General features: G+C 56.5%; 9 protein-coding genes across 9 annotated transcripts; 6 read left to right on the forward strand and 3 right to left on the reverse strand.

Moving 5' to 3' along the window:
- The first annotated feature begins 164 nt into the window (after positions 1–164).
- On the forward strand, positions 165–815 carry ACRALDRAFT_2059528 (uncharacterized protein). The gene has a single exon (XM_071021888.1). It carries the CDS (start codon positions 567–569, stop codon positions 807–809), a length of 243 nt encoding a protein of 80 aa, XP_070875423.1. The 5' UTR covers positions 165–566; the 3' UTR covers positions 810–815.
- Positions 816–2,221: 1,406 nt separating this feature from the next.
- On the reverse strand, positions 2,222–5,064 carry ACRALDRAFT_210437 (uncharacterized protein; the record flags this gene model as incomplete). The annotated part of the gene is made up of 22 exons (XM_071023181.1): positions 2,222–2,233; positions 2,268–2,478; positions 2,511–2,652; positions 2,696–2,744; positions 2,846–2,854; positions 2,938–3,079; positions 3,154–3,325; positions 3,390–3,458; positions 3,532–3,636; positions 3,673–3,689; positions 3,721–3,732; positions 3,799–3,865; positions 3,906–3,998; positions 4,037–4,050; positions 4,129–4,172; positions 4,206–4,280; positions 4,336–4,379; positions 4,420–4,556; positions 4,593–4,665; positions 4,711–4,792; positions 4,818–4,829; positions 4,894–5,064. 22 exons carry the CDS (start codon positions 5,062–5,064, stop codon positions 2,222–2,224), a joined length of 1,752 nt encoding a protein of 583 aa, XP_070875424.1.
- Positions 5,065–6,054: 990 nt separating this feature from the next.
- On the forward strand, positions 6,055–8,227 carry ACRALDRAFT_1070547 (uncharacterized protein; the record flags this gene model as incomplete). The annotated part of the gene is made up of 2 exons (XM_071017780.1): positions 6,055–6,151; positions 6,249–8,227. The coding sequence occupies 2 exons, from the start codon at positions 6,055–6,057 to the stop codon at positions 8,225–8,227; spliced, it is 2,076 nt and encodes a 691-aa protein (XP_070875425.1).
- Positions 8,228–10,630: 2,403 nt separating this feature from the next.
- ACRALDRAFT_2059530 (uncharacterized protein) lies at positions 10,631–12,975 on the forward strand. The gene has a single exon (XM_071021889.1). It carries the CDS (start codon positions 11,093–11,095, stop codon positions 12,629–12,631), a length of 1,539 nt encoding a protein of 512 aa, XP_070875426.1. The 5' UTR covers positions 10,631–11,092; the 3' UTR covers positions 12,632–12,975.
- Positions 12,976–13,482: 507 nt separating this feature from the next.
- On the forward strand, positions 13,483–14,499 carry ACRALDRAFT_2042533 (uncharacterized protein; the record flags this gene model as incomplete). Its single annotated transcript, XM_071021260.1, has 1 exon — positions 13,483–14,499. The coding sequence occupies one exon, from the start codon at positions 13,483–13,485 to the stop codon at positions 14,497–14,499; it is 1,017 nt and encodes a 338-aa protein (XP_070875427.1).
- Positions 14,498–17,268, reverse strand: ACRALDRAFT_1093663 (uncharacterized protein; the record flags this gene model as incomplete). Its single annotated transcript, XM_071019687.1, has 1 exon — positions 14,498–17,268. A coding segment is annotated over one exon (2,647 nt), but the record flags the coding sequence as incomplete, so codon positions are not given.
- Positions 17,269–17,589: 321 nt separating this feature from the next.
- On the forward strand, positions 17,590–18,795 carry ACRALDRAFT_1063641 (uncharacterized protein; the record flags this gene model as incomplete). Its single annotated transcript, XM_071016831.1, has 1 exon — positions 17,590–18,795. One exon carries the CDS (start codon positions 17,590–17,592, stop codon positions 18,793–18,795), a length of 1,206 nt encoding a protein of 401 aa, XP_070875429.1.
- An 85-nt stretch (positions 18,796–18,880) lies between these two features.
- Positions 18,881–19,920, reverse strand: ACRALDRAFT_2104499 (uncharacterized protein; the record flags this gene model as incomplete). Its single annotated transcript, XM_071023189.1, has 3 exons — positions 18,881–19,086; positions 19,138–19,679; positions 19,751–19,920. The coding sequence occupies 3 exons, from the start codon at positions 19,918–19,920 to the stop codon at positions 18,881–18,883; spliced, it is 918 nt and encodes a 305-aa protein (XP_070875430.1).
- A 1,914-nt stretch (positions 19,921–21,834) lies between these two features.
- Positions 21,835–23,633, forward strand: ACRALDRAFT_1042535 (uncharacterized protein). The gene is made up of 2 exons (XM_071015267.1): positions 21,835–22,315; positions 22,397–23,633. Exons 1-2 carry the CDS (start codon positions 21,908–21,910, stop codon positions 23,543–23,545), a joined length of 1,557 nt encoding a protein of 518 aa, XP_070875431.1. The 5' UTR covers positions 21,835–21,907; the 3' UTR covers positions 23,546–23,633.
- Positions 23,634–24,685: the final 1,052 nt, after the last annotated feature.

Raw genomic sequence — 24,685 nt, forward strand, 5'->3', positions numbered from 1 at the left:
AACAGGGGGAGAGAAAGGGGGGGGGGGGGGGGGGGTTTATACAACGTACACTCGTCACTGTAGTGGATACATACACCGATCGAGTGGCTGATGTACGCTGTAATATAATAATGGCAAACAAATATGGCAAGTGAACCCAAGTGAACCACGTTCTGGTCTCGACTCTACAACGTAGTGATGCGCCACATTACCGTTTAGTATATAGCTCTTCGGCCCTTCGCGACTTCGCTTCCTCTCACCCCACCTCCGCCGACCACGACGCGGACGATAATACAACAGGTATATTGGCACTATGTACAGACTACGTAGAGAGCTTATGGACCCCGGCTACGGCTCTTGGAAGTGCGATGAGGACCACGAGGTCCCTTTGCCCTAAAATCGTCGGCGTGTTTTGGCTCCGTCGAAATACCTTATACACATATGTACAGTATAGTACCCGCAGGTGGGGATGGTGCTAATGCTGGCTGGCATTTTGGGTTCTTACAACGTACAACGTACATGCCTCGTGGCCTTTTCCGCTTCACCGACTCTTTTCTAGCCGTTTTGCGACATCGACGCCAGCCACGATGCATGGAAGCGAGCGGGCGGGGAGGGGCAACAAGCGGCGACACAGATTGAAAATCGTGGAGACCGAAAATTCATTCCCTTTAGCGGTGTCGAAAGGTCTCAGTCAGGCTGGTGGGCCTCGGGCACGCAGCTGGAGCTTCCACGTCCATTTCCGCTCATATGACTTGGTATTTCCGCTCCTGGAATTTAGGCCTTATGAATTTGCTCCTTTGGGGGAGGACGAGTCGGTCTGTGGTCCATGACATGCCTATCGACCCTTGCCGTAATTATCTTGTGTGGTTGCGCATCGTTGACAATAGCCGAGTTTAGTCATTTATGACCTGTCTTGAGGTGAGCCATTTACAGCTGAGAGTCTGTGTAGATCCCAGGGAAGAAAGCTCATGGGAGGGGTTGGGAGGAAGCGAAGAAATGAGACACTGTGTGGTGTGGCTTGAGCAGTGGCACACGTCCTTCATCACATCAGGACCCCTGTCTTTGGCAAATACAGATGAGAAGTGTGGCTGGTGGGCAGAGAGCATGTCCATCACGTGCCCAACATGTGCCTAGAGGTCTTCTGTCTGCGTCCATCCCCCCAAAGGTCCTGATGTCTTCAGGACCGGCTAAATACCACGCCGTCCTCACATGATGACAGACAACTGCGAACTTGAGGTATGCTAATAGCCATTAGCATGTAGTCAAAAGTTAGAACGCTTCGAGAGCATATGAGACCTCTAATGCGACCGCTTTGGAGGCCATTCATGTCCTCGCCGTCGCATACCCGTCATGCCAGACGGTGGATGGCAGAAAAGGCGGGGTCTCGACTCTCGAATGATAGTTATGCTCCTGCAAGTCACCCGTAAATATCATGACGGGCATGCGCGATATGGACATACACATAGCCCTATTTGAGCTAGTTGGTAACCGGCGGGGGAGGTGGGATTTCACCAGACTGTCCAAGCGAGATCGAGTAGTGCCGATGTGGATTATCCATTCCGCACTTGGCTGTAGATGGTTAGGCTTAGATAGTGCTCTTTCGTGAGGCTACTCGGGTCTTTAGCCGTACCCCTATGAGCTTGATAATCCTGCGAGACTAATTGTCCAAGGACAGAAGAGATGATTGATGCCTTTAACATGCTTGCCTGTGTACGTTGTACGTGGGATATTTCGGTACCCTACCAAGAGCGTCGTGGGCATCATCCAGGGTTGCAGTGGCTGGGTCTCGCCTTATATTGGAATGGCGAACAGACCTTACAGAGTAAAGATAATGCGTCCCTCTGTAGATCCGCTGGGTTGAAAAGCTCCGGAGGGTAGTACAGAGTAGTACACTACTGTAGCTTACTCTTATGGCCCTTAGCCGGATCGACCAAATTCCTGGTAGGGGACCCCCTTTTTCCCGTTACGTCTGTAGGTACGGGAAGCGAAAGCACAGACATAAACGTACAGTACAACATACATACAACGTACAACGTACAGTATGGCCGTACGGTATTGGCTCTGAACTGCGCGACTTTTGTGGCTGGGAAGCGGCCACAAACCCCTGCCCACCTTCACCCCTGACCTCGAAAACCCCCTTCGCGCATCGGGCGAGAGAGCGGAGGAAGTTCCCGGAACGACCAAACACGAAGATCCGTACAAGTTATCGAGCTAATCCAGGGTCCGATTGAAAACAATCACATCATATCACGCACTATTGTTATCAGTAAAATTGCTTCAAGACAGACAGCAGCCACGCATGGCCAACGAGGTCTGTTCTCGTCGAGTCTTTTGTCTGCGCCATTCTCCGGGAGTATGGCCAACGACGAATCCGGGCTGTCGGGAATGAATGATTGCGATATGTGCGATCGTCCAATGTGATATGCGCCATCAGGAGATTGCGCCCGAAAAGAAGCATCGCAAAAGTTGAGATGACATTTAAGTATGTACGCATTTATACTTCAGGACGCCGATGGCCGTGGGGGTTTGACATCCAAAGCCAAGCGACGGGGACAGGCGGAAAAAGCAATGAGTAACAAGGAGGGAAAGAGAGGAACTTGAGGTCATATGTACGTTGTAAGGCGGCCAAAGGAGGCTGGGAAGATATGGTCGCCACGAGAAAGGATTTGCAGCCTCATGTGAAAATTGGTGGGCGAGCAGTAAAATACAAATGCACAAAAGAAAAGGAGACGTTGACCAAAATCGTAGACGAGTCTAGGTACGTACTCACAATGATTGAGTACGTAAGCCATATTAGAGTACAACGTATAATTACGTTGTAGACCAACGGCCGTATGTACAACGTACCTATATACAACTTAATCACACAACTTGTCTAAGCGCTTCGTGGTCATAACGCGGGCTAATTGTTCTCCATTAGGGCTAGATAAAAGTAAAAATAGAAACAGAGCGACAAACAATTGAATAATGCAATGAGAAAAAATGCAGAGAAAGAATGAACACCATTAACCGCGTAAGTGTAACAATCGATAGTCTTGGTGTTGGTGAGGAGAGTATTCCAAATTTAGTAGCCAATATGGCCAACGGGGTAAAGCATTTTCTTGTGGGCGGCTAATTATGTCACCCGAAATAGAGAATTAGGGTAAATCGGTTAGGTGAGGGAAAAAATACCACATGCGGGGAAGCTCGTCCTTCTCCAACTCCTCACTTTCTCTGCCATCCCATCCCGTTCCGTTCCCCTCGTCTGTCTTCGTCTCTCTCTGCACTTCGGCTTTTAGCAGTCGACGGGCCAAGCCGGTGCGACAGGGGTAGGGATGTAGGCTATACGCTATTCGCTTTCGCATCCCTGCGATATGCCGTCTTCCCGCGCGGATTGGCCATAGCTCCCCCCTGTCTAGCGTGCTTGTCACCGTCGCCCCGGTCAATATTCATGCACGATCGCACGCCGACGAGCCAATGAAGACTGATAACGGCCTGGTCTTGAATGCTTGAATCACAGTCCATCACAGCCGCTAGAATCGGTTGGTCCCGCTGGCCCGCTAGTCTCTGCACGAGCCATCACCTCGTCACATCCCTCGATCAAATCAGACGTCGACCCGACCCCCCTTTTCTCTTCATCCGAGGACATTGGGCGGGCCGGACGGGGACCGGCATCTACTCAGTCAAAGGCAGGCAGATGTCTGCCGTCTGCACAATTCATGTTTATCGTCCTGTGTTGCACGACACAGATAGTCAGTCCACGATGTCCCAGTACTCGTTGCTTGTCTGCGGGTATGTGCTTATTCTGATGTATTTACTGGCCTACGTTGTACAACGTACCTTTCGTCTCCTGCTAGAGACAAAATCAGTGCCGTAGCATTTTCGCGGGCAGTTTCCGCTTCGACCCCTGCGGCCAAGACGATCAGGGCTATCGAGCTAGACAGAACCGGGAAAAACGGGCACCGGCGGATCGTCGAGCAGCATCAACTGCACTCTTTCCCAACTCGGGAAGCCGCTTATACGGAGTAAACAGGCGTTGACTTGTACACAACGCAGTCTGTCTTTAGCCGCAGCACACCATAATCCGTCTGCCTCATATGTTCGAATCATGGTCAAAGGGGACAGAAGAAGAAAAGAAGAGCTTCTCATATGACGAATTTCGTACGAAACCCAGAGCCCTCATGCCCTGGGTAGGGATCATTACGATTCACGTCCTGCGAAGAACATACAAAGTAAACTCTTCCGACCAAAACATCATATCGACCATTCTGGACACATTGACGTGACGAGTTCAAGATGAAGACAAGGCAAGAAGATGATTTCTAAACAGTCCAGATGTGGGACAGAGATGCGTCTATCGCCTTGTGTATAGCACACGCACGAGTACTGCTTACGTCGTGGACGGTGGGACGCTAGTAAGCCTCGCCGACAACGTTTCCGAAGGACGCTCTTTGAGCCCACGTGCTTTCCCCGTCATGATGTTCGTCATAGGCCGCATTTGGCCCAACAACTCACCCTTGAATGTAGGCATCGCGCTTATGAGGGAAGGGGCCAAAAGAAGCGCGCCGACCAAGGCTGGGGGAACAAAGTCACGCTGACTAGATGTGAAAAGTCGGCAGTACTAACATGCGAACAAAGCGACTCGATCCTCGCAATCCCCCGGCTTGGCCTGGTTGATCATTCTTCCGGCTCGGAGCCAGGTCAAGACTTGCCTCGGAGAATGGAAGAATAAAAATAAATGAAAAATTCAACATGGTCTCTGTGGCCCGGGGCGGACCTGACCCGACTTTACCCAAGGAAGAATGGGCGTACAATGGACAGACTGATGGACAAACTGGAGAAGAAACCCACAAACCCACCAGAACCTTGGTCTAGAGTGGACAAGCTGATGATCTAGTCCCGTTTAGTCGTTGAACAGGTCGAGATGCATGCAACGTACATGTATGCACCAAGGGCCAAGGACGGACCCCTGTCGGCCCAAGTCGTTCTCTGCCTGCAAGCCTCCATGGGACGGAAGTCTGGTGTATCCTCAAGGGAGGGGTTGGTGGCCCCAAGCCAGCCTAGTTCGGATTGAGGGTGCGGCCATTGACAACGGCCCATGCTCATTGGCACCAAGTAAGCGCACGCTTTCTCGACGTGCGTGCGATGTACGTCCGCCCGCCCTGCCCTGCCGTTCCTTCTTTGGGAGTTTCTATTCTGCGGTCATTCATTCTTCTCTCCCCCATCCAGTGTAGCCAGAAATAGTAACATCTCTGCAGTTTGCGTTGTTCAACATGTGTTCGGCCAGCCGGTCGTCATGGAGGCGGCCACAATATAAGGCTTTGGCTCCTCAACACCATCATATATTCTGGACCTTTCGTTCTTCTACAGGTTTGAAGGTCAAGAAGAAGGGCTGTGGTCCAAGTGTCGTCTCTTTTTTGTTTTCTTTCTCTTTTCCCCCTTTCCGCCTCCGTTCCTCTTCTCCTCTCTCACCCTCCTCAACTACTACACTACTCTCACTCAAACAACGGAACCGGTATTCCGACCAAAGAAGAGCAAGCTGGTCTTGTTCGTAATCAGTCATTCACTCATCACAAGTCGCCGAGCGCACGATATACGTTTTCCTGCTTTTTGATTCGATCTCGACAATAATAACGACGAATAATCTAATATCCACCAAGACAATCCATTCATCCAGACTCGACGAGTCAAGAAACGATAACCGACAAACACGGCAAACGAAGGCGAAAAGACAAGGCCGGGACTCGAACAACCCTGTCCGTCCCTCACTCTTCACTCCCCCGCCTCTTGTTCGCCCAGCCAGCCCCTGGACAAGACACAGTGCCAGCCGACCCCGGCTCGTCACGGTGCAACCGGTGTGCAACTCTTCCCCCCACTCTCTTGTTCGCCCCCCTGTCGGTCAACGAGAGCTCCCGCCCGCCGCCGCCTCCACATAGGTGCTCGCACACATAGTACACCCCCCCTACCCCCCCGGGAGTCGCTCAACGCAGGTACCTCTATCGCGAGGGACTCTCCTGGACAGAGGTACAAATGTCAACACCACCCCCCAAACCCCATCAACGCGGCGAGTTTGTGAGACCAGCTCCTCCGGGCAAGATGGCAGTATCACAAGCTACCAAGGCCAAGACGGCCTCTAAGCCCAGCAATGGGAATCCCAAAGCGAAGACTCAGATGCATCGCCGGTCAAGAACAGGTACGTTTTGTGTCGCCTAGCTCGTCAGCACTTACACGGAAGGTTTTCATGTTGGCGGGAATTCCGTTTCTCAACTAACTCGTCTCGGCTTTCCCAGGATGCTATACCTGCAGGCTGCGGAGGAAAAAGTGCGACGAAGGTTCTCCCATGTGCACAGCATGCAAGCACCTCGGGTTGCAGTGCGAGTATAAGCGGCCGATGTGGTGGAGCAACAACGAGGCGCGGCGACAGCACAAGGACGACATCAAGGTGATCATCAAGCGCAAGAAGCTCTCGGAGAAGACGTCTCACACCACCACTTCCCACACTTCTCACACCACCATCCAGACTTCGGTCAACTCTCCGCCGGGTCTGTCGCATTCGCAACCGACGTCGGCCACCTTTTCCGATCCCTTCGACCGCACCCGATCGGCTTCGATCGATTCTCACTTTTCCACGACGTTCAACTTTAACAGCCCACCCGGTGTCCTGGGGGACTTTGGCTTCCATGGCCAGATGCACCCGGACTTTATGTTCGGCGCGTTCCCTTCGCCGTACGAGATTGACGTCAAGACCGAGCGGCAAGTGTTCATGAACGACGTGCCGACCCTGCGGGAGTCGCACATCTCCACATTCAGCACCTTCCATCCACCACCAACAGCGCCGGACGCCCTCCTCCCCTCGACACTGCCGTTCGAAGGGGGTGAGTGGACGGAGCAGGTGTATTTGGAGCGCAGGGAGTCGCTCAGCGAGGAGACGCTGAACGTCAACATGTTTGACTTTTCCTACGGACCTTCGATGCCGACGCGACAAGTGGCGATTGACCTCGACGAGAACGACCAGCGGCTGCTGGACCACTTTGTCCAGCACGTGCTGCCCAGCATCTTCCCGATCCTCGAGTGCAACCAGCACGGGTCGGTCGGGTCGGACCTCATCCTGCCGGCGCTGCAGAGCAACCAGGGCTACCTGCACTGCTGCCTGAGCATCGCGGCGCAGCACTACAAGGCGACGATGAACGTGCCGGACGAGGAGATGGACGCGGACATTATGCGGCACCGCTATGCGACCATCTCGGCGCTGTGCGAGGCGCTGAACCAGGACGAGAACCACCAGCAGATCCTCGAGGCGGCGCTCGGGCTCATCTTCTTCCAATGCGTGGTCGGGCGCTACGACGACGCGCTCCCCGACATTCCGTGGCACCAGCACTTCCAGGCGGCCATCAGCCTGGTGCAGAAGCTGGACCTGCCGCGGCTGGTGTCGGACCCCGAGGGCCCCCCGACGCAAGCTCCTTTCAACATGACGCTGACGGCGTGGATCGACATTCTCGGGGCGACGATGCTGGGCCAGGCGCCGACTTTTGCGCACACGTACCGGGAGAAGCACCTGTCGGCGACCGCGACCCACGCCAGCCTGGGGCTGCGCGAGCTCATGGGGTGCGAGGACCGGGTCATGTACCTCATCTCGGAGATTGCGTGCCTCGACGCGCTCAAGCGCGACGGCATGGACGAGATTACGCTGTGCCAGCACGTGCACGCGCTGGGCGAGCAAATCGGGCACACCGAGGTGGGCAGCGACACGACGCCCAAGATGGCGGTCACGGCGTCGGGGGCGCTGTCGCCCAAGCAGCTGTCGCGCAACGTCACCATGGCGTTCCGGCTCGCGGCGCGCATCTACCTCTGCAGCCTCGTGCCCGGGTTCAACCCGGGCCAGCCGTCGTGCATCGGCCTCGTCGACAAGCTGACGACGGTGCTGCAGCACATCCCGTCGGGGCCGGGCGGGTTCGACCGCAGCCTCGTGTGGGTGTACCTGGTGGGCGGGTCGGTCAGCCTGCCGGGCAGCAGCTTCCGGCAGCTCTTTGAGGAGCGCGCGGGCGAGCTGGGCGACCTCGGCCACATGGGCTCGTTTGGCCGGGTGGCGCCGCTGCTGCGCGAGGTGTGGCTCCAGATGACGGCGATCAAGGGGAGTCCGAGTGTGGGTGCCGACGGTGGCAGCAGCCCGGGATCCAACGCAGGGAGTCAGTCGGAGGCGGTGCAATACACGTATGTCCACTGGCGGGATGTCATGCAGATGAAGGGGTGGGACTTTTTGCTCATCTGAGCGAAAAAAAAAAAGGGAAAAAAGGAAAAAAAAAAAGGCCCAAGTGCCTACGCCCCACCCATCATTTGCATGGAGTTTTTGCACTGCTCTTCCACTACAGGCGATGCGGGCAATCGCCGACTGATCCCTTTCGTTGCGAATGGGTTGTCGTCGGTCCTACGAAGTACTACTCTAGCTCGACCTCCCACCAACTTTTTTCTTCATCTTTCATTTCTTTATATACAACGCTGGAAGCCATTGATGGGCTATAGTCCGTTGCATTGACAGGCTTCATCCGAGGGTTTTGCTAGAGGACGCCGCAAGGCACTGACGGGAACGGGACTTTTCCCCTCCGGCGATGGAAAAGAGAGAGCACACGAGCGACAGAGACACACTTGGATTACACGATTTTTATTCTATTCTTGGCCTTTGGAATTTGGGGTGGAATGGAAGACGGGGGACATGATGTTCGAGCGAGGGGTTGGAGTTGCAGGGGAAGCGCTCGGGGGATGTTTCTTTGGGAATGCTCTTCAGGTCAGATACCACGGGATGGATGGGCCACGGGATTTCGGCATAGGCACGGAGGGTTTGAGGCGTTTACGGAGCGAAAATGTAAATGTCATGCAAGTTCTTGGATTTGGACGAGCGGCATAGCATTGACATGGGCAGGTCCGGGCCTGCAGAGAAACGGCAGAGAACCGACAGAGAACCGACCTGTGGTGTATTGATGATAGGAACAGAAATACGCTTTTCACCTGACTGTCTGAACGTTGCGCAGTGTGTGTGGTGTAGGCTGCAGATGCTTATCGGTCTGGCAAGGCCTGGGAAGATCGGGCCGCTACAGCGGATACACGGGTACGACGTGGACGACACCTGCCGTCCCACCGTCTAACCGTACGAGCATGGAGCAGCCGAGGCAGGTTGTTTTGTTCTTAGTCGACTCGACGCAGCCGCCAAAGGTAACATTGTGTAGGGTAACATCACTGTGGTCTCCCGGAAGAACACAAGTATCACGCCACGTATACGTATGACAGCTGGACGTCGGGTCTTGTCTTCCTGTTTACTGGTTCTCCCGCCGCGATCACGACACGGTCGCTGTGGGGAGGGGGTGTATATTCGATTCACCGCCTCGCTCGGCTCCCATGCGTTGCGTGTGGCTTTTGGGCGAAATCCACGTATCGTTCTCATATACGTTGTAGAGTGAAAACGCCCACGTGAATCCGTGAACGAGGCGAAATGGCGATGCTAGAGGGAGATGGGCAGCGCTAGATGTTAGGGCGTCGTGAAACCAGCGAATGCCGTTGCGAAAGCCGTACAGTGGGCGAAGGACCCTGTCGAACGCTATGGGCCCTGCAGGGTCGGTCGGCCAGGTCGGCCAGAGGTGGGCTTTGCGATGCGATTTGCTCGTGCTGAATGACTGAATGATTGACTAGACTTCCATGGACTTTGTTTCGCCCCTCCTCTTTCTACGGCGGGCTTGTGACTCGACGACTCTCGACTCTTGGTCAGGTGACTCTCTGGATGGAATGTACTAAGTACGTACAAGTACTCTGTAGTGTGGCTATGTGGCTGTGCAGTCTCTTTATGTGGGACTTAACAATGACAAAGCAAGACCAATCAGAAGCCTTCATTAGACCATTGTTACTCAGCCGCGGACGAATCAGCGAGGGCGCTCCACCGCGCGGCTACGCATACATTCTGATAGCCCAGTCTCCAGTCGTCGCGCCGACATGTTGGGCACAATGAAACGCAACCATCCTTTGCAACTCCATCCTTCTTTGTTCGACACGCCGGGCCCATCCATTGGCTCGTAGACCGCTAGCAGATGATATGCCGTGAGCCTGGCGCTTCCACGATATCCTCTCGTTTCGTCCATCTGTCGTCTTTCTCCGGCTTCTATCACCACTGCCTCAACTTCTCACCATGCCAAGGGAGCTGGTCTATTTCGATTATCAGTTGATGACGTCTGGTTGAAGTCGACCTGTTTTTTGTTTCTACTTTGTTTTTGTATTGACACCCTTTCTAGTGCTCTCCAGCCTTCCAAGGAATGGTCGACTCTGCACTCCCGTGGAACCCAGCTAGTCTTTGGCCATTCTACCAGCCAGTCGTCAGCCAGTCGTTTCTCCCCCCGGCCATCAAGTCGCGCCTTGCCGCCGGCCAGACGCTTGGTTGGATTCGGCGGACCTACTCTGCGACCAGCCGGACGCAGCCCTGTGTATGTCGGCACGGCAGCCGCCGGTTCGCTTTCGCATGAAGAATCCATCGTGTCAACCATGGAGCCTGCGAGTGGTGCATCCTGTAGATGCCCGACCTGACTTGGCTCCCTCTCTGGGGCACTGAGTCGTGGGCCGAAGCGCGTCGGCCAGTGTCGACCGACTGGCTGTCTGATGATATCAGAATTTTCCATCTCTGGGTGGGAAGACTGCCATCCGACTATTGTAATTCCACAATCCTCTTCTTCGTTCTGGTTTCTTCAGTCTTTGATCGTGTCGGATCAGAAACGCTTCGTTGTTTTGTTGTCCTTTTGTTCACTGTGTCTCCCACTTTGGTCCTTCATCTGCCTGACGAAACTCTTGAACATTCCCTTTCTTATCTCGACGACAAGGACGTTGTTCATTGTTGTGCACCGACAACCTTCTTTGCACGTCTACGCTCTTGTTTTGTCCATCGTCATCGTACATACGTGCGCATTTCGCTGGATTGCCACGTCCTTTGCATATTCTATACTGACTCTTGAACACTCACACCCATTTGCTTACCACGGTGTGACTCGACGTCCAACTGGCAACCTCTACTCACTCGAAAGCAAAGAAGAAGAACACACGGCAAGACTTTACACATTCAGAACACCGGCATTCGCCCTTGTTTCTTCCTCAAACTCCGACCATGTCGAGACTAAGAGCCCGAGTGCTCTTCCTCGTCTGGCTCGCCTCAACCAAGGCGGCCTCCATCCCATCCGTCTTTCAGCGCGACGACTCGGCCGTATGCGGAGTCGACAACTACCGCCAGTGCAGCGGCGGCCTGGACGAAGGTCTCTGCTGCGCCGAAAACAGGGCCTGCGTCTTCCTCGCCGGAGGCTCGACCGTCGTCTGCTGCCCCGACTCGTCATGCGACCAGCTGGCGCCCATCTCGTGCGATGTCAGCCTCCAGGACGCCAGCAAATACCCCCAGCGACAACTCAAAACCACGGCGCTGCAGGCCGAGCTTCCGCGGTGCGGCGAGAACTGCTGCCCGTTCGGATACACGTGCAACGACGAGGGGCAGTGCGACATGAATGAAGACCAATCCAAGCGGCCTTCTGAGCGGTCGGCGGAACCTTCGTCCAGCACGCGGACAGCCATATCGAGCGTCGTGACATCTATTCTATCAACCACCATTTCTCCGTCTGACACGACCACTAGCACTGTTTCTGAATCGACGACTGGCGTCGCCACCACCACCGCCACCTCCATCACCACCAACCCCTCCCAACAACCGGATGCCGAAGAACAAAAAAGCGGTGATGACGATGGCGTCGTCGGCGACGAGGACGATCCGTTTCCCACGGCCCCAGTCGTCATCGGCGTCCTCGCAGGCGTCTTCATCCTTACCGCAGCCGCTGTGGGCCTGTTCATGTATCTCGCGCGGCGTCGCAACAAGAAGAAGAAGGAGGCCACCAGCCACAGCGAGAAGAAGGGTCTCGGGCGCGGCATCTTCCGGACGTCTTCGTCCACCTCGTCCTTTGGCAACATCATTTCCGACCCCATCCCCAGGGAAGAGTCGGCCCTTCGCACCGACTTCATCCTCAAGACCCCCGAGCGGCATTCGCGCGAGTCGCAGCGTCTCAGCTCCCTCTCCCAACGGGATTCCCTCAACGTAGGCGGCGCGACCGCCGTCGTCCCGCGAGATCTCCTCAGCAGCAGCAGCAACGGAGACACCTCCGCCGGGCTCGGCCGCACCTACGGATCCCAATCGGGGAGCCGTCCCCCGCGCATCCCCGTCCGCACGCTCACCAACGCGACCATGACGACGGCCAGCCGGCACGCCGCCGCGCGTCCCGGCATCGCCATCCCCCCCATCCGCACCATGCGCAACCAGCAGAAACCGACCATCAACCAGGGCGGCGCGTGGGGGGACGGCGGACTCGCGGCGCGGGCGGCGGCGCTCGAAGCCACCACGCCCACGGACCCTCGACCGGCGACGCCCCGGTTGCAGCGCGAGCCGAGTAGTGAGAGCATCAACGTTTTCGCGGACCCGGGGACCGTAGGGACGAGTCATGAGCGGCGGGGGGATGCGGCGGCGGGGATGGAGCGGCCTCAGATGGTGAATCGCTTCACGTCCGGGACTACGTTTACGGATCTGATGGAGGAGGCGCAGCTGGGCGATGTGAGGAGGGGGAACCCCTATGTGCCGGGCACGCCTGGGCGGACGCCTCGACTTGGATGATTGGGGCGAAAGGGATATTTTTCTTTTGTTTTTGGTTCAATGGCGTCGTTTCTCTGCTTTGCATTCACCCGGTCCTTCCACCACCCTTCTCTTTTTCTTTTTAGACATGTACTTGGCGGGAAAGCGGTCATTCGTTTCGTGCGATGCATAGCAAAGTCGGACACAGCCTTTGTTTGTTCTTGGCAATGGAGTTGCGGTCTTATGATTAGCGTGGATGGAGTTTGTCTTGGGACGAGAAGAGATACCACAGAGATGATGTACCATATTCCATCTGCTTAGTACAGCTAGTCTGGGACTAGAAGATTTCTTTGTTCATACGAGTTGTTTAACATATTGTTGCCGCGATTCTCTGCTGACTGGGTTGATGAATGTGACGAGGTCTGTGTGACAGAACGCGCGATCTTCATCCAATGGCATCACCAGGTGAGTATCTAGAGGCTAGCTGAGCGAAAATGGGTGATGCTTCAAGAAGGATGATGCTTTAAGAAAGAGATCCCTTTTCTGGTGAGAGCTCAGTCGACACACGGCAAGGGGCGGTCCGGGATTCGGGGGAACGGCCCCGAAGCGGCCCCACAACGGGCATGGCGGCCCCACTCGTGGTACGTACCTTGAGACTTGCTCAAACTCCAACTGATTCGATTTTGAAGCTTCAGTTTAATTCAATTTCCTTCTTACAACTCATTCACATCATTCGCATCGTCACGAAACCTCTCTACTCACACCTCACTTCCTTGACAACCGGCTTTGACTCAAAGAGTAAACGAAGTAATAAATAAACAACAGCGCGTGACGTGTCCTGACTACTGCCGCCTCACTTCGCGACCTCACCTCACCTCACACCTCCCGCCATCATGACCCCCAGGAATAACAACGACGGGAGCGACGAAGAAGACTACATGTCCATGTCCTTCGCCGACGCAGACGAACCCGAGAGCAAACCACTCACCTCCCTCCAACGCCGCCAACAAGAAAAACGCCTCGCCGAGGCCCGCGCCCGCCCCAAATCCAAAGCCCAGCTCGCCGAAGAGGAAGCCGCAGCGCGCCAGGCCTCCCTCTCCCGTTCTCTCCTCGACGACCCCAAGGCCCAAAAGTCAAAGGGCTTTGCCATGATGGCGCGCATGGGGTTCAAGGCCGGCTCGGCCCTCGGTGCCGCGGGGAGCAAGGGGGTGACGGAGCCGTTGAAGCTTGTGGTCAAGGAGGATCGCGGGGGGATCGGCATGGAGAGTGAGAAGAGGAGGAGGTTCCGTGAGGCGTTTGGGGAGGATGGGGATGAGGAAGGAGAGGCGAAGAAGAAGAAAGTGGGGGAGGATCCTATCGCGTACCGGGACAGGATGGCGCGGGAGAGGGATGCGGCGCGGGTTGAACGGTTGGTTGCTTCTGCGCAGCGGATTGCGGAGGGCATGGCGGAGGAGGCAGAGACAGAGGCAGAGGAGCAAGGTGTTGTGTCCAAGGGCAGCGAGGACGGGGCGAAACGGAAGAAACACTGTTCCTCCGGTCCGCTCAAGTCGGTCAACGTCCTGTGGCGCGGTCTCGTCCGGCGCCGCGAGGAGGCCGAGCGCAACGCCCGGATGAGGCGGGACATGGAACAGAGCCTGTCGCGGCTACCGACGTACGAAGACTCGGACGAGGACGAGGACGACAAGAGGGCCCTCGGACGCGACGCCAAGACGGTGTACGTCTTTGCCGAGGACCTCGACGAGGAGGATCCCGAGCTGGACGAGTTCGAGGCGCTGGAGCCCCACGAAAAGTTGCGGCGCTTGGTGGTGTTTCTACGGGACGAGTTTTGCTACTGTTTCTGGTGCAAGACGACGTATCCCGATGCCCAGATGGACGGTTGTCCTGGTTTGACAGAGGAGGATCACGATTAGGTGTTGATGTCCAGCAGGCTATCTATATTGTTATTCTATCGAGCAGAGTCTCTTATTTCGTGAGGTCTGTAATTACACGAGCGTGGATGGCCCTTTGAGATTACTATTACACTACAGGTCGGTCACCCCCGCGAGAACATCATACACGCCCATTTCCCGGGCCACATCGGCCAACTGGGCCTCCCCGTCGGGCACCCTGGACAAGTACAGAGTCTCCAGGTAGGCCGCCATCTCCTCCCCGCGCTCCTCGGGCGCCATCTCATCCAGCGTAACACCGCCCGGCCGACCCAGCATCCTCTGCCGCTCCTCGACATGCGCATCCATCCTGCGCTTCGCCAGCCGCAGCTTCTGCCGCGCCGACGCCGTCTCCCACGCCAGGTTGGTCGTGCCGACCGCCATCTCCAGCGCCAGCACCTCGGGCGGCGCGTAGCCAAACAGCCGCCAGAGCGCCCGCAGCGCCACCACGATGCCCACGTCGTCCTTGAGCCGGCGCAGCGTGTGGAGCATCTTGCGCGCCAGCTGCCCGTCCAGCTTCCCCCCGTCGAACACGTGCGAGAAGCGCATCGTCTCGGAAAACGTCGCCCGCGTGAGCGCCACCTCGCCCGCCCGCCCGTCCTCGCCCACCACGCTGAGCCGGTTGGCCCCCAGCATCTTCCAGAGCGCCATGAACGTGTGCGAGTCCGGCTTGACGTTGCCCTCGTGCACCAGCGTCCGGTACAGCTCGCGCGCCTCGCCAATGTTGCCAGACTGCGAGTGCGACTCCATCAGCTGGTTCAGCATGAAGGCGTCCGGGCTGATCTTGGCCTCGCGGAAGGCCGCCCAAAGCTCGTCCATGCGCCCCGCCAGCCGTCGCAGTCGGTAGTTCTCCGCCAGGAGGCAGAACGTCTCGAGCGTCGCCTTGGGCATCGGTCCTGAAGAACCCGCCGGCTTGGTGCTGCTGCCGACCACCTCAACCATCTGCACCGGTCCCTTTAGGCCGGCGAACCGTTCCCTCGCGTGGACAAAGTCGATCCGCGCCCTGATCATGTCCCAGGCGACCTGCTCCCCCTTCTCGAGATCCTTGGCGCCGCCGCTCCGGAGCCATGCGCCGATGAGGCCATTAATCTGGATGGGCGCCGCCTCGATGCCCTTGGACCGCATAAACGAAAAGACGCTGTGGGCGCCGTCGAGGTCGCCCGCGCCGATGAGCCGCTTGAGCCATTTCCCGAAGAAGAACTTGTTGCCAATGTTGGACGGCAGGTGCGTACGGCCGTGCAGGTCGATGGTGCCGGCGGTCATCATGTCGACGAAAGCATGCAGCGCGCGTTCGGTCTGGTTGGTGGCGAGGAAGAAGGAGATGACCTGGTCGTAGTCCTCCAGCCCCATCGACTCGCCGAGCATACCCCGGAGCCGTCGGTAGGCATCCCACGCCTTCTCGCGCATCTCCTCGGCGGGCTGCGCGGCGCAGCTGCGGATGAACGGCATGAGGATGCGCGGGTCCGACTGGCGCTCGAGGAGCTTGTTGATGGCCCGCTCCGCCTGGGCCAGGTCGTCGCCCGCGCGGCAGAACATGTGGACGCCCAGCTCCCAGTACTCGCGGAAGGTGTCGGAGCCGCTGTCGCCCAGGGTGGCCATGCACCGCTTCCAGTTGTCGATGGCCTTGGACTCGAAGCCCTCGACGAACATGGCCTCGATGCTGATGAGCTGCTGCGACGGGTTGAGCGCCACCTTGGCCTCGCTCATGTCCCTCGCCAGGAGGGACAGGTAGGGAAACCGGTTCGGGTTGATGGCCTCGTCGGCCGAGAAGATTCTCCAGAGCAGGTCCCAGACCTCGAGCGGGACGTGGCCCCACGCCTTGGCGAGCGTCTGCCGGGCCAAGTTGTACGACTTCCAGACCGACTGCACCGTCTTGGCCGTCAGCGCCTCGCGCCGCCGGAGTTCCTTGTCGACGCGCTCGAGGATGACATTGAGGCGGTTGACCCGTCTTCGCTGGTTGTAGGTCCACGTGTCTGTCGGGATTTGGGGGATCGGCCGAGGCGCCTTCTTCGTCTTGGGAAGATGTCGTTGCAGGAACATGTCGGGGTCGCCGTCGTCTTCAAAGTCGATGTCCTCTAGGTCTAGATTGTGCAAGTCGTCGACGACCTCACCCTGGGCTTCTAGTTGTTCTTCCAGCTTGGCAATGTAGGCATCGAGCTTCTCGCCCACGGCTTCCGCGTCTTCGAGATTGCCCAGGTTGGCTTCGAGGTCTCGGGCAACCGACTCGACATCGTCGATGCCTATGGACCCGAGAGTCCCGTCTTTCTTCAGTTCGGTGAGCAGTCTTCTCATGTCCCCTGCGAGGTCGAGTTTGAAGTTGTCTTTGAAATCTTTGATGCCGCTGAGCGAGTCGGAAAACTCCTCGTCACCTTGCAGCGGCGTGACGCGCCCCTTGTCGTTCTTCTCGAAGAATCGGACGGTGTGCTCGTCGTCCTTCTTCAGCAGTTCTCGGAGGAGCGCTGCGGATGCGTCGCCGCCTGTCGTCCCATGGTCGACGTTTGTGTCCTGTGGTGTTCCAAGCGGTAGTGATATTCTATTGTCTGGCCTGGGTCGCGAAGCTGAAGACGACGGCGCAGGCGTCTGAACCGTCCGCCGGCCTTTTGTCCTCAACTTGAGTCGCTGTGAGGCTTCGGTGCTGTTCTGTCGGATTGTTGTCCATGGTGGTTGGTATGTCTTTGGTCCCGCCGAAAGACATGATTGGCAAATAAAGTTTCTTCGACATTGAACGTCGCGGAAAAGACTGCGTCGAGACATGGTGTTAGGATGCTAATGTACAAAAGCCGAGTGTTGGCATAGAAATGAGTGGAAGGGTGTCGAGTTCTTTCTAGGTACGAGATTTCAAGATTTCCGACGCGACTTTCCACTGGGCTGCTCTTATCTCTTATCGGAAATCTTTATCTTATCAAGTAAATCTTTATCTTATCACCATCGATATCATCCCCGCTCAGTCTACACCGCTTACTATATTTAGATTTTCCTGACATGGCGCGGCAAAATGATAAAGGCAAGAAAAAAAAAGAAAGTCCCAATTGGGACGCATTTTCGCATTCGCATCTCTACTGACGTGCGCCAACCATGTCTTCACCAGAAAACGTACGCTTCACCGGCCACCGGTCCTTCACACAGCGACTCGTCCTCGCCACCCTCACCGGTCGACCCGTCCACATCTCCAAAATCCGCAGCTCCTCCCCGACACACCCAGGCCTCGCCCCCCATGAGATCTCCTTCCTCCGCCTCCTCGAGGCCGTCACCAACGGCAGCACCATGCAAATCTCCTACACCGGTACCACCATGACCTACCACCCGGGCCTCATCACGGGCACCATCGCCGGCTTCGGCGCCTCGGAAGACCATCTCATCGAGCACACCATCCCCGCCAACAACACCCGCGGCGTCACCTACTTCCTCATGCCGCTCTGCCTCCTCGCGCCCTTCTCCAAAGCCCACATGAACGTCCGCTTCTCCGGCCCGGGCGTCATCACCTCCGCCACCCAAAAGGGCGACATCTCCGTCGACGCCTTCCGCACCGCCGTCCTCCCCCTCTTCGGCCTCTTCGGCATCCCGCCCGCCCGCATCGAGCTGCGCGTCCTCCAGCGCTCCTGCGCCGGCAAGGGCGGCCGCGGCGGGGGCGGCATCGTCGAGCTCAGGTTCGCCAGCCAGGTCCGCCTCCCCAAGACCCTGCACCTCAACCGCAGCCCGGGCCGCATCAAGAGGATCCGCGGCGTGGCCTACTCGACCGGCGTCTCGGCCTCGAACAACGGCAGGATGATCTACGCCGCGAGGGAGGTGCTGAACCCGCTTTCTTCCGACATTCACGTGGCGGCCCAGTACGACCAGGCTCCCCTGGTCCCGGGGCCCGACAAAACAAAGACCAGGACCGGTATCGGCTTCGGGCTCAGTCTGGTGGCCGAGTCGAGCTCGACGGGGGTGATGTACTCGGCTGACGTGGTGGCGCCGCCCACGGGAGGCGTGGTGCCGGAAGATATTGGCAAGCAGTGCGCGTACCAGCTCCTGGAGACCATCGCGCAGGGAGGGTGCGTGAGCAGGACGTCGGCCGGTACGGTCCTTACATTGATGGCGATGGGATCGGAAGATATGGGAAGGTTGAGGATAGGGAGGGATGTAATAGGCACGGAAGAGACGGTCGGGCTGGCTCGGGATTTGAAGGCGTTTGGTGCGAGTAGCTGGGGTCTGCGGGACGTCGACGACGATGACTCGGGGGATATTATCGTGTCGGTCAAGGGCACTGGAGTTGGCAATATCGGTCGCAAGGTGGCATAAGGTATCATCATGGAGCGACTGTTTTTGGTCCTTTATTTTCGTTTTCTTTTCTTTATCTCATGTGAACCTACGGCCATCCAAGTCTTTAATTCCCTCCTAACCGTCTCCCGCCTCTCCTCGCCGTTATCCTAGCCAGAGTAGACTCGTACCCTGTAGACTGGAGCGTATGACCGACGGTGCCCCAGAAATCCGGCGTCGCACTTCGAATGGTTTGTAAGACGTAGAAATCTCGCAACACGCCGTTTCCCGAACTCATAACATCCAGCAGAGAAGCCCTTGGCGAGGAAGATACTGACGCGCCACCCAAGAATGCCGAGAGCTCGCCGTCATCATCATCATCACCATTATCCGTAATAGGGTCTGTATTCTCAGGGCCCCCCAGAGCCTGCATCTCTATGTCGCCGGTGTTCTGTCCGGTCGGTGCTGAACTACGCGTCGCTGTCCGACCCGGGTGAAACACATCGTCGTGCCGACTCGGTAACAGCCCGTCAATATCGCCGACAACCGCCTCGAGGACCGTGACAAGACGAGACCGTCTCGGTCGAATGAGCGCTCGAATCCTTTCTCGTTCGGCGTGGACAGTGAGCATGAAGCACTGCAGAACAAGAATCAGGAGATCCAGTCCCAGCAGCGTCAGCCTCGTCGCGGGTGGCTTCTGACCTATAAAGTCGACAACCATGCCGCCGTGTAGGTATCCCCTGGAAACTTCCCCCGCCGTCGGCAACGTGCCGAACAAATGCGCCAGGAGGCAGAGGGCGGCGGGGAGGAAGACGGCGAGGATCTGCGAGCGGATGGCAGGCATGGGTATCGGCCAATCGTCGGGCTTGGGGCTCAGGAAGTTCTGCTGTGTCCATATCCTGAGGATGAGACGTATGGCAGAGCATCTGCTCGGTTAGCAAAACAGAAAAAAATGAACAAGACAAAGAGAGCCGTCGTGGGTTTTGGGGTGACGTACTCCATGTAGTAGAGGGTAGCAATCTCGGCGTATACTAGCAGATCTAGGTGTTTGAGGAGGTGCGTGAGGAACTGCGACTTCTTGGCGAGCCCCGGGTCGGCTTTGGCGGTCCTCCGGTGCCTTCCGCGACGGGACGGCCGCCTGCTCGAACCGCTGCCTCGCCGCAACATGTGCGCCAACACGTCACGAGTATTCATGCCATCGTCGGGTCGGTTTTCGTGTATAGTTGAGGATGCCGCCGGGTCGCGGGGGGTGTCATCGCTGCTCATAGCTCGATGGCCTCATGGGTGCTTACAGTTTGTCGAGGCGAATATGGATCGGAGGGAGATGACGAGGGTTGTTCATAGCCTACTTGGATGGCAACATCTGGGAATCGTCGTTGGTGGAGGATTTGCTGAACGGCTGGCTATCAAGCAGGAGACGCTGTTCGGATAATCGGTTGTTGATTGCTCCAAGCTAGGTACCTACGTACCTCGTACAAGGACGCACGGACCTTCTGACGATAAGGTTGCGTCGCACATGCCAGAATCTTATACCTCGTTACTTTGTACGAAGTACATAATTTCGGGTAGCGGAATAGCTACGTCCCGAAGAGCAGATACGGCGGCCCTTCAACTGAATACGGTCTCGCGACTGTATCTGTTCTGTTAATTCTACTCGGATGCGAAAGCCGGAACTCCCCTTTGCACACCATATTTCCTAGTTCGGACAACAGGGCGACGCTCAGAGGGATGAAGTCTATGCCGAGATAGATCTCCATGGACGGCACGCATATGTGCTCGCAGCTATACAAAGGTCGGCTTAGGGTCGTGGATGGTAACGGATGAGCCCTTCCGTTCAGTGATCCAAGTTTCATTCCGAGTGACATGATGCGGTGGTATGATCTTCCTGAAAGAATCACTGGCGACGTGTTCTACTCCCCGTTCCCGTCAGTAACACCGTGGCACTCGTGGCAGAGGCCTTCCACCAGGGCCAACCGCAGCTTTACCGCTCAAAAAATCGTCTTGAGGCGCCATTAGAAGCCGAAAAGAGAAACGTATTTCTTGACGAGGCGTCATCGGAGGGCCCTGCGGATACCGTTGGCCGAGTTTGTACGGCCAATTTGAGGCGGTGGACATCCCGCTCCGAAATTACATGGAAGAAATACCTTGGTCATGGTATTGACGGGGTTACATGAAAAGTGCAAGTGGACGGGAAGATATATGCCGTCAAAGTGGTGAGTACTGGGTCATCCTGTCAGTAGATCGGGACTGACATCTGGTCCTAGTTCTGGGACAACAACTCCTGGGGGTTCTCGCTACTGGGCCATCCAAAGGGAGTCTCGGACTGCCGCCCTGCTCCAGACGATTCAATCTTCTATGGAAGCGGGACCCGTGTGTCTCAACTTGAACAAAGGGCTCGATGAAGCCCGGGAAATCTATTTGTCTTTTCAGGCGAAGGACGCCAGATCCCCCCAAACCCACCATCCCGAATTGGAAAATATTCCACTCTGCCGCGGATGAAGGATTGCTACGGCTGACTTTCTGTTGAGGGTGGACGACTCCTTGCTCTCCCGTGGCATCTGCGGTCCCACGCGAGACAAGAGACGGGAACCAGCGGGAAATCCGAGGAGGGGAAGAATACTTTGCAATCCTGTACGAATTCATCTCGGGCGTCCCTCGCCAATCGAGACTGGGAAGAGGGAGTGCTGCTGGACTGTCAAGCATCGTATCTCCATGGGAGCCTGGCTGTACTTCGTAAGGGTTTGTATCGGAGGGTGGAAGCTGAAGAACTAATCCAGAGGTAAACATGAGATACCTGAACATAACGTCCAGGTTGTACAAAGTCGCGATACTTTGTCGAACAGAGCGGGCTTTATACCTAAAAGTACCTATGCTACCGATTACTGTGTACCTCCCTTCGTAACGTGTACCTATTGTCCCTCGACAGCGACACGGTACATCTTATCTCAGGCACCTCAAGTGGGCCCAGTAGCACTTCTGCCCATTTAATTGGCCGACTCCCTTGCTCGATTGCCCCTCAGCCTGGATACAATGCCCCGCCATTTCCATCTCAGAATTCTGCCAAGAAACCTCACTCGGTGACTCAACCGCCTGCCGTTCAACCCCTTCACCCGAACGAATCGTCGAGATATTGACGATTTACTCGCTGCACAAGATGGCGACAACGGATAGCACACCACCCTCCGGGGCCTCCGGGGATCTGACGACGCGGGTGCTTTACGCCCTGTCTCAGAAGGAGCCTATCCTCTCGACCGAGTCGTTCCCCGAGTCGGCCTTTACAGACCTCAAGGCGGCGCTCGACCGGCTCGCGAGCCGATCCATGGTCATCTACGAACCGATCGACAGAGAAGAGGCCGCCCTAGAACCGGAAGGTCTGCAAATCGCTGAACACGGCAGTCACGAGGCCCGGGTGTTCGAGGCCCTTCGTCAAGCCGTCGAGGGGCTCAGCGTCGCGGATCTCGAAAAGACCATCGGCGACAAGACGGTCACCAAAGTGGGCCAAGGCAAGGCCTTCAAGGAGAAGTGGATCACCAAGAACAAGGACGGCAAGCTGGTTGCAAGTGTAAGGCTTCACTGGGCGGTGCCTGGGCTCCATGGAATGGGAAGAGAGAGAAGAGAAACATGCTGATATATACTTTGACAGGTGGATTCAATCGAAGATGTCACGCAGAAACAGCTCAAGCACATCCAACAGGAGAAGACGCACGAACCCAAGATTGTCAACGAGCTCAAGAAGCGCAAGCTCGTCAAGACGCAAAAAGTCATCAGCTTCAAGATCCGCAAGGGACCCGAGTTTGCGCTGGAGATCAAAAAGGAGGAGACGGATCTGACGGTGGACCTGCTCACGTCCGGGGCGTGGAAGACGGCCAACTTTAAGCCGTACAACTTCAAGGCGCTCGGGGCGGTGCAGAACGCGGGCTCGCTCCACCCGCTCAACAAGGTGCGGCACGAGTTTCGGCAAATCTTCTTCGAGATGGGGTTCGAGGAGATGCCGACCAACAAGTTTGTCGAGACGGGGTTCTGGAACTTTGACGCGCTGTACGTCCCGCAGCAGCACCCGGCGCGCGACCTCCAGGACACCTTTTACGTGGCGGACCCCAATGTGGGCGGGCGGCCCGGGCCCGAGTCGGAGGGCGACGGCGGCGACTACGCGACGTACTGGGACAACGTCAAGCAGGTGCACCAGGACGGCAAGTACGGGTCGATCGGGTACCGGTACCCGTGGGCGGCGGAGGAGGCGCAGAAGCTGGTGCTGCGGACGCACACGACGGCGGTGTCGGCGGCGATGCTGCACAAGCTGGCGCGGAAGAAGGGGCCCGACGGGCGGCCGCCGCCGGCGCGGTACTTTTCCATCGACCGCGTGTTCCGCAACGAGACGGTGGACGCGACGCACCTGGCCGAGTTCCACCAGGTCGAGGGCGTCATTGCCGACTACGGGCTGACGCTGGGCGGGCTGATGGAGTTTATGGAGATTTTCTTTGGCAAGATGGGCATCACCGACCTCAAGTTCAAGCCGGCGTACAACCCGTACACGGAGCCCAGCATGGAGATCTTCAGCTACCACAAGGGCCTCGGCAAGCTGGTGGAGATTGGCAACAGCGGCATGTTCCGGCCCGAGATGCTGGAGACCATGGGCCTGCCCAAGGACATGAGGGTGTACGGGTGGGGTCTGAGCCTGGAGCGGCCGACCATGATCAAGTATGGCATTTCCAACATTCGGGAGCTGCTGGGCCACAAGGTCGACCTCAACTTTATCGAGAGGAACCCGGCTGTGAGGCTGGAGAAGAACTAGGGAGTACGGTTAGATTAGATGGAGCCGATGAAATGAAGAAATGATTGTACGAGAGCGGCACGTCCATCCATGCATTATCGTAGAGTGGCCGCAATGTAAAGTCATGCAAGGCAGTGTCAGCTCGCCACCTTCCTTGACTCCTTTCTGCCTTGCGCCGAGCTTGATGAATATGAGGCTGTGATGTACGAATACAGCCTCTTTTCCATGCAAATTGGCCGAAACCGGCTCTCCGCCAAGAACAGATGGGTCAGCATCGAGCAGAACTGGTTGCTGTTGAAGAGCCCCAAAATAAGGGTCTAAAGTGCCAATTGACCAATGAAATGACATGTAATCCAAGTAGTGTTGTTGTACACGTACTGTACATACGAAGTACATGTGTGAGTCAAGGAGGCCATTGCAGAAACGGTGACCGCCAGTCATAAGGGTATGCCATTGACCGTGACTGATGGTTAGAACTCCGATGTAGGACAACAGAGATGTTCATGGTATAATTGTATAACTGCATGATATAAGACGGCGCCAGTGAATGGGAAAAGTACCTAGGAAAGAATGTCTCTCGGGAGTACTCGTCTCTCGGGCCTCTTTACTCCGTGTCTGCGCCGTATTTATACTTTGTACCTTGATATCTACATCACGATAGACGGGCTGTGGTACCTGACAGGGCTTCGTGTGGAGACATTTCAGTACGTACCATTGGAACGATTCCAGCCGAAAATACCCCTGTCCCCTAGCACCCTCGTGATTGGTGAACCGCCGACGCCGGCTGCAAACAAAATTTCCCTTATCTTATCAGCACAGCATCGACTTCTCCCGGTTTACCGCCTTTTTTGATCTTTTTTTTCTCGTCCCGGAACATTGCTCACCGGCACCGTAAAAAGATAGTTCGATACCTGGGTGTACGGAGTACCTGACCGTACCTTTTACTAGCCTGGGAACAGAGAACGAGTCACTCCAAGTCTACAAAACTTTTTTTTACACCGTCCTTCTTTTTCTTCTCTTCTACTTGGCCTTTGTCCACCCGGGTCACACGATCTGTCAATTTCAACAACCACCCTCTCTCCCCCTTCCGCCCCTTCAAAGAACCAAACATTTCTCTTCTTCCTCTCTTTCCCCTGGGCCATTGACATTGACTCTTTGACC

Source organism: Sodiomyces alcalophilus (assembly GCF_042370955.1).
Source record: "Sodiomyces alcalophilus JCM 7366 unplaced genomic scaffold ACRALscaffold_4, whole genome shotgun sequence".
Taxonomy (NCBI): Eukaryota; Fungi; Ascomycota; class Sordariomycetes; order Glomerellales; family Plectosphaerellaceae; genus Sodiomyces; species Sodiomyces alcalophilus.

Excerpts from the sequence above, each read along its gene's own strand:
- ACRALDRAFT_2059530 (XM_071021889.1), top strand. The coding sequence starts at position 11,093 with ATGTCGAGACTAAGAGCCCGAGTGCTCTTCCTCGTCTGGCTCGCCTCA.
- ACRALDRAFT_1042535 (XM_071015267.1), top strand. The coding sequence starts at position 21,908 with ATGGCGACAACGGATAGCACACCACCCTCCGGGGCCTCCGGGGATCTG. Across the intron at positions 22,316-22,396 it reads ACGGCAAGCTGGTTGCAAGT|GTGGATTCAATCGAAGATGT; the intron begins GTAAGGCTTCAC and ends ATACTTTGACAG.
- ACRALDRAFT_2059528 (XM_071021888.1), top strand. The coding sequence starts at position 567 with ATGCATGGAAGCGAGCGGGCGGGGAGGGGCAACAAGCGGCGACACAGA.